Source organism: Arvicola amphibius, chromosome 2 (genome assembly GCF_903992535.2).
Source record: "Arvicola amphibius chromosome 2, mArvAmp1.2, whole genome shotgun sequence".
Taxonomy (NCBI): Eukaryota; Metazoa; Chordata; class Mammalia; order Rodentia; family Cricetidae; genus Arvicola; species Arvicola amphibius.
The window spans coordinates 61,317,650-61,330,651 of NC_052048.2; the positions used below are offsets into that span (position 1 = coordinate 61,317,650).

The following is a 13,002-nucleotide window of genomic DNA, read 5'->3' on the forward strand; positions in this document are numbered from 1 at the left end:
GGGCCATTCTGCTGGGGACTGTGGGAGCCCCGAGTGCCAAGAGAGGCCTGCATCATGTGCTTTCAGGAAGGAAAGAAGACTCTATCGGGAACTGGGCCAGTTAGGCACTCATGCTATATATCAAGCAAAGAAACTAGCTACATTTTGTCTGTGTCCTGTGAGCTTGAGTGAGGCTGGATTCAAGAGGAATGTACTACTAGTTATCTCAAGACAGGATGGCATTCAGACCACATATCATGGCTTCCGCTTACTGCTTATTCAGGTCCCCGGGGAGAAAGTTCAAAAAAGGAGCAGAAAATATATGAAAATGTGCAGTTTCTCAAGGAAAAAGCACGAGCAAGTTTAACAATAGAGATAATGCAGGATTGAAAGCAGCTGTAACTTGGGTTGGAGCCATTAAAAACAAACATGGCACTCTGCTCTGGGACAATAGGAAAGGGTAAGACCACAAATAATAAAGTACCTCACGAAAGTGCAAACTCCCTAGACATAGTCTAAACTGAGGATGCCATAGAAAGGGTCCCTCTCAAAACGATTGCCTGGGAAGCGTTCCTCAGAGTCGGCACGCAATGGCCACTGCAACTGAGGTTGAAGCAGGCCAGGCCCATCACAGTCGGCAGCACTGTCCACAAGGTATTGGTTTCGCGGGCATTGAAAATGAAAGACAGAAGCAGCCATGGAGTCTTGTGCCCTGGTTCCAGAGAGCCACCGAAGGCAAAGTTGGCATGTGTGGTGTTCCTGAGAGGCTACTGGGTACAGGTGTGAGGTATGGCCCAAGTTGCAATGGAGAACCCAGGATGTTGATGAGAACAGGACCATGAAACATTTCTGGTGGAAAGACATGGAGTGGAGCTGTCTCAAGAGGGAGGCAGTAGAGCTGGTGGGGGTGGGACTCCCCAGGCCCTTTGGAACTCCAGATACCCAACATGAAAGTATAGGATTTGGTGTTGCCCTGATGGGGTTTGGTCCTGCTGTTATCCATTTATTCCTTGCTGTACCCCAAATTTCCCATTTTGGAGTGTTCCCCAAATGGATATGCCCCATCCCACAGGGATTCCATGCTACTACGTAATAGATCTAACTTGGTTACCATTAATAGCTGGTCACAAGCCTGACGAGTCTTAGATGAGACCTACTGGAAGTGTTAGTGCCTATGTGAAGTTAGGATGTTGAACTGGATGTATTCTGTATAGTAAGATGGATGTACCTATGGAAACCAGAGGTGAAATCAAGGTTTAGAGTGATGTGCTTTGGTGTCAAATTACCAACACATGGTCTTATGATTGTTAATACTGTCAACTTGATGGGACTTAAAGTCAACATGGAAACAGCCTCTGAGTGTGTTTTTCAGAGAGCTATAGATTAACTGAGGTGGGAAGATCGCATCTAAATATAGATGGTACCATTCTATGGGTTAGGGTCCTAGACAGAGTAAGAAGGAGAGAGCAAGCTGAGCATCAGCGTTCTTTTCTCCCTGCTTCCTGAGGATGCCATGTGGCCAGCTGCTTCCTCCTGCTACCATAAATTCCTCATCATGAGCCAAAATAAACCTTTCTCTACTAAGTTGCATTCTTGGGATACTTTGACACAGCAACCAGAACAGTAACTAACACAGTTTTTTGGGTTTTTAGTTGCTGTTGTTTTCCTACAGCAACTTTCTGAAGTTCTAATCTTACTGGTGGAAGCTCATTCTAACAGTATTTGCTAAGGAATTATATTCTATTTTTATTTATTTTTGCTTTTTTGTTTGTTTGTTTTTTGAGACAGAGTTTCCAGCAGCCCCGGCTGTCCTAGAACTTGCTTTGCACAGCAGGCTGGCCTCGAACTCAAGAGATCGGCCTCCCTCTGCCTCCTGAGTGCTGTGATGAAAGGTGCCAGGTTGGAATTATATTAGTTATTGTTTATTTTATTCTATAATTTTGTTTTTCGAGACAGGGTTTCTCTGTGTAATAGCCCAGGCTGTTCTGGAACTCACTTTATAGACCAGGCTGGCCTCAAACTCACAGAGATCCACCTGCCTCTGTCTCCTGAGTGCTGGGATTAAAGGTGTGTGCCACCACCACCTGGCAGAATTATATTCTTAATGTTCTACTGGAAATGTTTCCTCCAGACCAGGTTTTGGAGAGCTCCCCTCTGGACTTCTGTCAGTTTGACACAAATGCTCTCAAAGATGGTAAGCAATCATGTTTGGGAGAGTGGAACCTCAGTTCCATTTGCATAGTGATGACATATTTATTAATGCTCCTTTAGGTTTTTGGCCACTGGGCCTTCAATGTTTTTGTGGAAACTGTAGCACACCTAGAAGTATCAAACAGTCCTTGCTGGTCATTTATGAGGTTTACATTTCCTGAATGTTTCCATTCACACTTACTGGGAAAGCATCTGCTTTTGGAGGGTTGGCCACTGTTCTAAGAGCTAAATACTGCAGGTTTCACACTCCAGCAACACACCCAGTGCTAGCCCTGAAAGTCCCTTGTAGATTTTTCCACACAATTATTACTGCTCTTCCTAGGGAGACTCCGCACCTGTGGTGGAGTTGGGGAGCCGCTTTTTTGCACTTCCTATGGATATTCTCTGTTGCAAGGCATCAAAAAAGGACTGAGGAATGTGGAACACCAGGGGTTCTGGTTTACCTGCGGAAAAAGGAAGGATGTTATTAAAGGAGACTTGGTTGTTTTCTTCTGTGCAAGGAGAGGGAAAAAGGAAAGGAATGAATGGGGCTGTAATCAAAAGTACCTGCTAGGGGCTGGGGAGACAGTTCAATGTGTAAGGTATTTGCCGCTAAGCCTGATAACCTGAGTTCAATTCATGAAACCTACATGGTCGAAGGGAGAACCAACTCCTGCAAGCTGTCTTCTGACATACATTGGCCATGGCATGAATGAGCCTTCTCCCAACAAAATAAGATGTAATAATGATAATAACAACAATAATAATACCTGAGGTTTCTTTATTCAAAGACAAAAAGGCTAATGGATTTCATGAGCCAAGGACTGCATCAGTCTTGCCCCTCATCCCTTGCTCATAACACACCTATCCTCCACCAAGAATGACTTCAGATTGCTAGTTGGGTAACCACCACCAGAGTAGACTTCTCCCACTGAAAGGCATAAGAACTGAGAACACTGAAGTAGAGCTGAGGAGCCTCTGATGGGCTTGTCCATTTGATTAACTCCTGCCTTCCATGCCCAGACACTTGCCAGCTGCATTCATGTCTAAGCAAAGCAGGAGGTTGCTTTCACTTGCATGGTCAGATCCATGAGTGCTAAAGATCACGGGGTTTGAGTGTGGCAGGTACAGTCAGTATCATCTGTGACTCCCGACACATTAGATGTGGAAAACATCTTAATCTCTTAATTTGGATGAAGAAAAAGCCAACAGAGTTGACTGCAGAGGGGTGCATGAGCTCAGAGTTTCCCTTAATCCTAGCAGAAGGAAACATCTAGAATTCCATGGATAAACACAGAGCTGTGGCTCACCTGAGAGAAAGACTGTTTTGGTTTGTTTGAAACAGTATTTCTCTTTGTAGCTCTGGCTATCCTGGAACAGGCTGGCCACAGACTCACAGAGATCCACCTGCCTCTGCCTCCCCAGTGCTGGGATTAAAAGAATATGCCACCACGCCTGTCTAAGAAAGACATTTTTTAGACATGGTCTTTTTCTATAGCACAGGCTGGTTTGAATTTAACTCACTATGTAGATCAGGCTGACCTCAAACCTGTCGTGATCCTCCTTCCTCTGTCCCATGAGTGCTAGAATTACAGAGTGTGCCACCATGCATGGCTCTGAGAAAAATACTCTAGTTGACTTGAAAAGTTAGTTCAACAGTTAAGAGCACTTGTTGCTCTTGCAGAAGACCCAGGCTTGGTTCCTAGAACCCACATGGTGGCTCACAACCAACTATAACTCCAGTTTCAGGAGGATTACCTCTTCTCACCTTCACAGATACCAGGCATGCATATGGTACACATACACACATGTGGGCAAATTACCCATTCAAATAAATCTAAATACTTTTCTAATGTTAAAGAATACATTAGAATGAGCTAGGCATGGTGGGACACTCTGTAATCCCAGCATTTCTGAGGCTGAGGCAGGATTGTGAGTTTGTGGCCACTCTGGGCTACATAGCTCTCAAACACAAAAAAACGAAAACGTAAATTAGGGGGTTGGAGAAAGGGCTCAACACTTGCTGCTCCTCCGGAGGATCAGAGCATTGGTATCCAGCACCAATGTCAGGTGGCTCACAGCCATCTGCAACCTGACACTGTCCTCTGGCCTCTGTGGCAACTGCTCTAATGTGGGGCACACACACAGAGTCACACATGTACACATAAAAGATCAAAACACAGAAACTCCAAACAAGTAAGTAAGAGTGAAAGATGAATTAGAATAGAAATACTTTTACTCTGTACTCAATCTTGTCTTTTTTGTTTTGTTTTGTTTTTCAAGACAGGGTTTCCCTGGCTGTTCTGGAACTCACAGAGATCCACCTGCCTCCTCCTCCGAGTGCTGGGATTAAAGGGATGCACTACCACCTCCTGGCTTGCCTACTTGTACTGACTGTAGAATGCCAATGTCAAAATTTAGTTAGTACTTGGTGTGTAAAGATGTATGTGTGCATTTATGTGGGCAGGTGCATGTGTACTTGTCTGCAGGTGTGTGGAGGTCAGAGGTAACTTTCAAGGATTTTTTTAAGACTATGTTCCTGTCTTTGTTGTCTGTGTGGTTTTGCTTATTAACACATTTTTAATTCATCTATTTATTTAAAAAATTTTAAGGATTTATTTTATGTATATAAGTGTTTTGTTTGCATGTTTGTGTATGTACTATGTATGTACCTGAGGAAAGTAGGAGGTGTCAGATCCCCTGGAATTGGGGACCTGGAGCCAACATGTGGGTGCTGGGAACTGAATTCATATCCATTGTAAGAGCAATAAGTGCTCTTAACTGCTAAGCCATCATTCTAGTCCTGATTTGTTTAAAGAGAGAAAGAAATAGAGAGGAGAGAGAGTACATGCAGGCTATGGCACACGTGTAGTGTGCGTGTGTCAGAAGGTAATCTGCAGCAGTCAGTTCTCCCTGTCTACCATGGATGAGTCCAGGGTTCCTGTCTCTCCTCCTCCATAACTGGATTTTTGAGACAGGGTCTCTCATCAAGACCTGAGGCTTGTCAATTAGGCTAGAGTGTTTGGTCACCCTCTTAGCATTGGGATTAAAAGTTCACAACATCGAACTCAGTGTTTAGGTGGATTCTGAGGGTCAATTAGTTCAAACGCCTCAAAAAGAATGGAGCTCTTCATCACCTGACCAATCTAGGAAACCTGTATTAGGAACTCTGCTGGAACAACGGCCAACGAAAGCAGCTGAGGAAGAAAGGACTTGTTTGGGCTCACAGGTCCATCATGGTGGGGAAGTCAGGGTGACAAGAGGTGACAAGAGAGATTCTAGTTATGGACAGCAGGAGTGTGAGGTAGCTGGTCCCATCACAACCTAAGTCAGAAAGCAGAGAGATGAGCTGGGCCATGGTGGCGCACACCTTTAATCCCAGCACTCGGGAGGCAGAGGCAGGCAGATTTGTGAGTTCAAGGTCAGCCTGGTCTACATTGTGAGTTTCAGGATAGCCAGTGCTACACAGAGAAACCTTGTCTCAAACAAAGCAAAACAACAACAAAAAAGAAAGCCGAGAGATGCGTTGGTTGCTGCACTTCTTGTTTTTATCCCAACTCATGGGATTGTGTTACCCACTCAGTCAAAAATCTGTCATCTTCCTCATCACACACTCAGTGGTGTGTTTCTGGATGAACCCAAATCTAGTCAAGTAGACAAAGAAGATGAACTGCCATCCCATCCACCTAGAATGTGCTCAGCAGTGGGCGCGCACTAATAATTGCCTCTGCTCTGATCCACTCTGTGTGCCCCACCCTTCCTCAGCTCTGCACCAGATACAGCTGTTTGTTTTCACAGGTTTAGGCTTTGCTTGAGCCTTCCCCTCCCTGCTTTGATTTTCAATGCATATAAGACTTTGACATCTGCCCCACAAGACACAAATGCAAAGACAAAGACCTAGGCTGGCAACAGTTTTTATCTGCTGTTCTTTTTTTCTTCTATCTCTAAAGTCACTTTGCAGGTACTGTGCTCCAGTAATGATAATTATTTAATTTGGTTCTTTCTACCTTGATGTCTACTTTTTCCTTCTTTTGCTTGTTTGCTGTTTTTATATTCATTTATTTATTTATGGGGGAGGCGAGAGGACAACTTGTGAGAGTTGGTTCTCTCCTTCTACCTCATGGGTTCTGGGGATCAAACTCAGGTTGTCAGCCTTGGCAGCAAGTGCCTTTACTGCTGAGCCATCTGGGTAACTTATTTTCTTTTCTTAGTACAGGGGACTGAACGCAGAGACTTGTGTGTGCACAACACATGCTCTAACATGAAGCTATACCTCTATTTCACTCTTCTTTAAAACAACAAAGCAGGTCTCACTCTGTAACTCAGGGCAATCCCCAGCCTCAGCACTGCCACACCCGGCCTGACTTTTACTTTCTTGTGGTTCTGTGTTTTGGGAACGCGAGTTCACTTGTTGTTCCCACGAATCAGAGCAGAACTATTGCGTATCCCTTTGATGCTTCCTACTTCCAGCATACTTACCATCAAACTGATAGTGCATGGTTTGATGGATACGCTCTGTGACACTGGCCAGCCAGTCTTGGAAGGACAAAGTCACTTGTGCCTCATCTAATAGCTGACCACATACTAGGAAAAGGAAAAAAAAACTTTTTTCATTAACTTTTCTTTCAAAATAATTAACTAAAGCTTGAAACAGTCAAGTAGTTTCGAAAAAAAAAACATAAAAATTAAGTACAGAGAAAATAAACTAAGTGAAACAGGTTCCAGGACTTTTTCTATTTAATTGACATATAACAATTATACATTTTTATGATGTGCAGTGTGATAACAGACTTCTTTTTATATAGAGATTTATTTATTTATTTAATGTATATGAGTGCTCTATCAATTTTATGCCAGAAGAGGGCATTAGATCCCACTCTAGATGGTTTGAGCCACCATGTGGTTGCTGGAAATTGAACTCAAGACCTCTGGAAGAGTAGGCAGTTTTCTTGACCTCTGAGCCATCTCTCCAGCCCCCAAACTTTTTTAAAAAAATATTTATTTTTAATTTATGTGTATACATGGGTATCTACATATATGTATATGCACCATGTGCATGCAGTACCCTCTGAGGCCAGCGAGGCCACTGAATCCCCTGAAGCTGGAGTTATAGGTGCTCATGAGCTACCCAATGTGAATTCTGGGACCTGAACTTGGGTCTTCTCTAAAAGTAGCAAGTATTCCTAACTGCTGAGCCATCTCTCCAGTCCCAAAAAAACTTTAAAAAAAATCCATTTATACTGGGCTTGATGGTGTATCCCTGTAATCCCAGCACTGGGGAGGTAGAGGTAGGAGAATGGTAAGTTCCAGGCATACCTGGGCCACATTGCAAGCTTGAGGCTAGTCTAGGTTACATGATACCCTGTCTCAAAAGAACAAAAGTAAATTCATTTGCAAAAATGAATGAAAGCCCTCAAGACCAATAAGTTTAAGACTATTACCCCAGGCTAGAAAGATGTTAGCAGCTGAGAACACGTGCTGATCTTCCAGAGCACTCTAATCCTGATCCTCACAACCACCTGTAATTCCAGTTCCTAGGGATCCTATACCCTCTTATAGAAGTTACTTCCAATTCTGAGTATGGATTTGCACACACAAATTCTCTCAGTAATGAAACTATTTGTTTCCTACTAAGACTGGCATGCCTGCAGTGGTGATATATGCCTGTCTGGGACATAGAGGGAGGAGAAACATGAGTTCAGGGCTATAGGTGGCTACATAGCAAGTTTTGAGAAAAAAAGATTGGTCGGGTGTAGTGGTTCATGACTTTAATCCTAGCACTCAGGAGGCAGAAGCAAGTGGATCTCTGTGAGTTCAAGGCCAGCCTGATCTATATATCAAGTTCTAGGACAGCCTAAGGGCTACATAGTAAGACTGTTTCAAAACCAAATCAAGCCAAACCAGGGTCTGGAGAGATAGCTCAGAGGTTAAGAACACTGGCTGCTCTTGAAGACCTGGATTTGATTCCCAGGACCCACAAGGCATCTTACAATTGTTTATAATTCCAGTTCCAAGGGGATCAGATGCCCCTTCTGGCCACTGCAGGTATTCGTCATTCATACATTACACAGACATACACACAGGCAAAACACCTGTCCACATTAAATAAAACTAGTAATAAAAAATAAGAATGTTGCCGGGCGGTGGTGGCGCACGCCTTTAATCCCAGCACTCGGGAGGCAGAGGCAGGCGGATCTCTGTGAGTTCGAGACCAGCCTGGTCTACAAGAGCTAGCTCCAGGACAGGCTCTAAAAAAAAGCTGCAGAGAAACCCTGTCTCAAAAAACCAAAAAAAAAAAAAAAAAAAAAAAAAAGAATGTTGTAGAATAATCCTCTTGTACACTATCAGGATTTTTCACTCAAATTAGTTTAATAAAATGCTGATTGGTCAGTAGCCAGGCAGGAGTATTTGGCAGGGTAACACACTAAGGATGATTGGAAGGGTGGAGTCAGGAGTAGCCAGCAGGCAGAGAGGTACCAGGAGATAACATACCATGCTAATAAAGGTACTGCCACATGGGCGAGTGTAAACAAGGAATATGGGTTAACTTAAAAGGTAAGCGCTAGTTAGTAATAAGCCTAAGCAATTGGCTGAGCATTTATTATTAATATAAGCCTCAGAGTGGTTATTTAGGAACAGGTGGTCAGGTCAAGAAATTTCCATTTACATATAGTGTTCTTAGATATGACCAAAATTTTCACATAAAACCTGTCAAGGCTTAAGGAAGGATTTTAGACACACAAGAACAGAGGCAAGCATGGCTTATTGGTAGATGTTTTTTCTCCATTGGGCTGTTTGATGGCATTGAGCAGAGGCATGTCTCTTTTAAGAGATAACTTTCTGGCTCAGTGCCAGCAGCAAAAAACAGGTGGCTCTTTTTAGAGGTCCTACTACCAAACATTTATACGGTGCTTATGAGCAGCCGGCAGGATGCTACTTGGTGGCAGCAAGGATCTAGAAACTTCCCAAAGTTGGGGTAGTAAAAATGGCTTTCAGAGCTGGTGGTAAATGTGCCTCCGCCATGAGACTACACTCTCGGGGATACAACGGGGGGGTGGGGGGGGGGGGGGGGGGGGGGCAGACCAGCAGGTCATGATCTAACTCACACAGAAGTTGTTTTTGGTTTCTTGCACATGCAGACAGAAAAAGTTATAGAGCTCAGTAAGGACAGATTCAGACAACAACAATAAAAAACCTCTAAATGGACTACAGTGTGTTTAAAAACATATGTAGTCTTGGGAAAGAAAAGAAAAAAACAACAAATAGTCATACTAAAGATGGAAATACACAGAAAGTGTAGATTATATTATTGTGTTGTCTTTAAAATTTTTGACTGCTAAGAGACCTTGGATTATGAAAACTGCCATATTAAACCAAACTACATATTTTTAAAATTATCTTAACCTCAAAATTTAAGTCAAAAGATATAGCCAGGCAGTGGTGGTGCACATCTTATAATCCCAGCACTCGGGAGGCAGAGGCAGGCGGACCTTCAAAAGTTCAAGGCCAGTCTGTTCTACAAGAGCTAGTTCCAGGACAGGAGGATCTCTGAGTTTGAGGCCAGCCTGGTCTACACGGCTAGTCTCAGGGCAGCCAGGACTGTTACACAGAAAAATCCCTGTCTTGACAAAAACAAACAAACAAATCAAAAAACCAAACCATAAACAATAATTTTTTGTTTCCTCAGATGTTGGCAGCACTTGGGAGGCAGAGGCATCAGATATTTGAATTTGAGGGATATGTGTATACTGTGTGAAGGTGTATTGCCATGACTGCTGTAATAAAAGATTGAACAGTCAATGGCCAGGCAGAAGGTCTAGGTGGGGCTTCTGGGCAGAGCGAGAACTCTGGGAAGAAAGGTAGAGTTGTCGGCCAAACACGGAGAGGAAACAGGAGGTGCAAGATAGAAGAGGCAACACCACATGACAAAATGTAGATTAATATAAATGGATCAAGTTAAGTTGTAAGAGCTAGTTACAAACAAGCCTAAGTTATACAAGGCTAAGCTTTCATAATTATTAAGAAGTCTCCATGTCATTATTTGGGAGCTGGAGGCTGACAAAAAAGCTTGCTACAGCCCAGTCTACAGGGTGAATTTCAGGATAGCCAGGGCTACACAGAGCAACCCCATCTTGAAAAACAAAAAACAAAACAAAATTGTTTTAATTAATTTTTAATTTTTTCTCTAAATGAATGTACACAACTTTTTGATATGACTGTATGTTCTTATACAGTTGTAGGGAATACAAAGCTTCCTTGGGTGTGATGGTGCACACCTATAACCCAAGTACTCAGGCGGCTAAGGCAGTAAGAGCTGCAGCTGGAAGACACAATGCACTACATACTGAGACCCAGTCCCAAAACTTAAAACAATAAAACTCCAAGAGCTTGTATACCCCTCACCTAGATTCCCCAGAGTAACGTTTTAAAATGTACAGAATAAACACTCACTAGAGAACATGATGTCATTTGCCCTTCACCAGCTTTCCATACACTGTGTGGTGGGTGCACACAGCACTGCATTCTACCATATGTTCAGCCACAGTCAAGACAACAAACACTTGCATGTAGACACCTTTCTACTAGCCCTGGGAAGCACAATCCATTCTGTTTCTATGAGTGAGGCTGAGCATCACTAGTATTATTTCATCCTAGTTCTTTAAAGTAAGGTCCAGCATGCAGCCCTGCCTGGCCCAGAACTCAGTGCAGACCAGGCTGGCTTTGAACTGTGATTGAAACTTCTGCCTCTGCTTCCTTACTATTGGCATTGCAGAAGTACACCACCACATAGGCAGCATAATTTATTATTTTTTAATTTAAAAATTAAACTGGAAAAATGGCTCAGCAGTTAGGAATACTGGTTGCTCTTCCAAACAAGCTGGGTTCAATTCCCAGAACCCACACTACAGCTCACAACTGTCTTGGGGGAATCCAACACCCTCTTTTGGCCTTTGAGGGCACTGAATGCAAGTACACAGACATATATGCAGGCAAAACAACAGGTGTATATAGACTAATAATAAAATAATAAATTTAGAGATTTTATTTATTTTTTACATGCAATGTATATGCACCATGCTGTTCAGTGCTCTTGGAGGCAGAGAGGGTGCTGAATCCCCTGGAGCTGGAGCGACTTTTGGAGTTGAATCAAAGGTTCAGAGCCAGTGGTCTACACACTGAGTTACATACAAGTGAGTTGCTTAAGTACATGCTAGGAATTGACCACAATTCCTCTCTAAAAGAGTTCCATTGAGCCCCCACCTTTTTTTTTCTCGAGACTTGGTTTTCTCTGTGTAACATCCTAGCTATCCTGGAACTAGCTCTGTAGACTAGGTGGCCTCGAACACAGAGAGATTCACCTGCCTCTGCCTTCCCAGTGCTGGGATTAAACGTGTGCCACCACAGCTGGCCGAGATTGTTTTATTTTTGTGTGTATGTGTTTTTCCAAGGCCAGAAGATCCTTTGGAGCTAGAGTTACATGTGTTCGTGAGCTGCCCAAGAGAGGGGTGGGGTCCACACTCATGACATAGCAGTAATAAATGCTCTTAGAGGAAAAAAATGCTCTTTTAACTGCTGGACCATCTTTGCATCCTAGCTTCGTTTTGAGCATGATTTGCACCTTGGAGAAGAGGAGAGCCCTCAGTGGCAGTGACCCCGTCCGCTGCTGCTGTTCATGTCAAGGACACAGCACAGGAGACAACACACAGCGTTTCTCTTGATTATTCCTTTAGGCTACCTCCGGATGGCTTCCACCCATGAAGCCCCTTCTAGGAAGAGAAACTTACCCTGCCTTTTCAGTGAAGAAGCAACCACAGGCTTTCTAATGGCACTCTTCCTTTGCATTGCCTGGTTACTGTGTCTTGTGGCATCAGTGAGCTGTTCAACTGTGCACCTAGAGCACAGATTAGATTACAATTCTTAACACGCCTAAGGAATGGGAAGCAACTCAGCTGGTGGACTACACGCTTAACATTCTCTAAATCCTGGATTGAGCCTCCATGCCCCAAGAACTGAGGATGGTGGCATAAACCTGTAATCCCAGCAAGCAGGAAGTAGAGGCAGGAGAATAAATTCAGGTCATCTTCCACTTTGAGGCTACTCTGGGATTTAGGAGATCTTGTATCAAAAAAGAAAACAAAATCAGATGGTGGTGGCTCACGCCTTTAATCCAGCACTCCAGAGTAGAGGCAGGCAGAGATAGATCCCCGTGAGCTCGATGGCAGCCTGGTCTACAGAGCTAGTTTTCAGGACAGCCAGGGTGTCACAAAAAAAAAGCTGTCTTGAAAACCAAACTTAAATCCAAAAACCAGATCAAAACAAAACATGACATCATTTCTGCAGCCAGGTATGTACCTAAGCAAGGTGGGAGGAAGAGGCAGGAGGATCAAGAGTTAAAGCTACAACAGTAAATTCAAAGTTAAGACTCAATCATGTGAGACTCTGTCTCAAAAAGTCAGTCCCAACTTATCACTACTCACTCGTCACGTCTCCAGGCAAAATCTGGCAGGTCAGTAAGATGGCTTAGTGGAGAAAGGCACATGCTGTCAAACCTAAAGATCCGAGTTCAATTCCTGGGAGCCACACAGTAGGAGAGAACCAACCTTCACTCAAGAACACACACACACACACACACACACACACACACACACAGAGTTACATTTTTTGTTACATTTTGATTGATTTTTAAAGATTAATTTATTTTTTATTTTACGTGGACTGCTGTTTTTGCCTTTATGTATATCTTTGTGAAGATATCAGAACCCTTGGAACTGGAGTTACAGAGAGTTGTGAGCTGCCATGTGGGTGCTTGGGAATTAACCCTGTGTCTTCCAG

At 43.4% G+C, this 13,002-nt stretch overlaps 1 protein-coding gene across 1 annotated transcript in view; it reads right to left on the bottom strand.

Moving 5' to 3' along the window:
* C2H2orf42 (chromosome 2 C2orf42 homolog) overlaps window positions 1-13,002 on the bottom strand; it is a 39,841-nt gene that overhangs the window by 12,190 nt on the left and 14,649 nt on the right. The window contains 4 exon segments of the mRNA XM_042054486.1: window positions 2,526-2,633; window positions 6,649-6,753; window positions 11,955-12,006; window positions 12,009-12,061. Coding sequence (XP_041910420.1) covers window positions 2,526-2,633; window positions 6,649-6,753; window positions 11,955-12,006; window positions 12,009-12,061 — 318 coding nt within the window.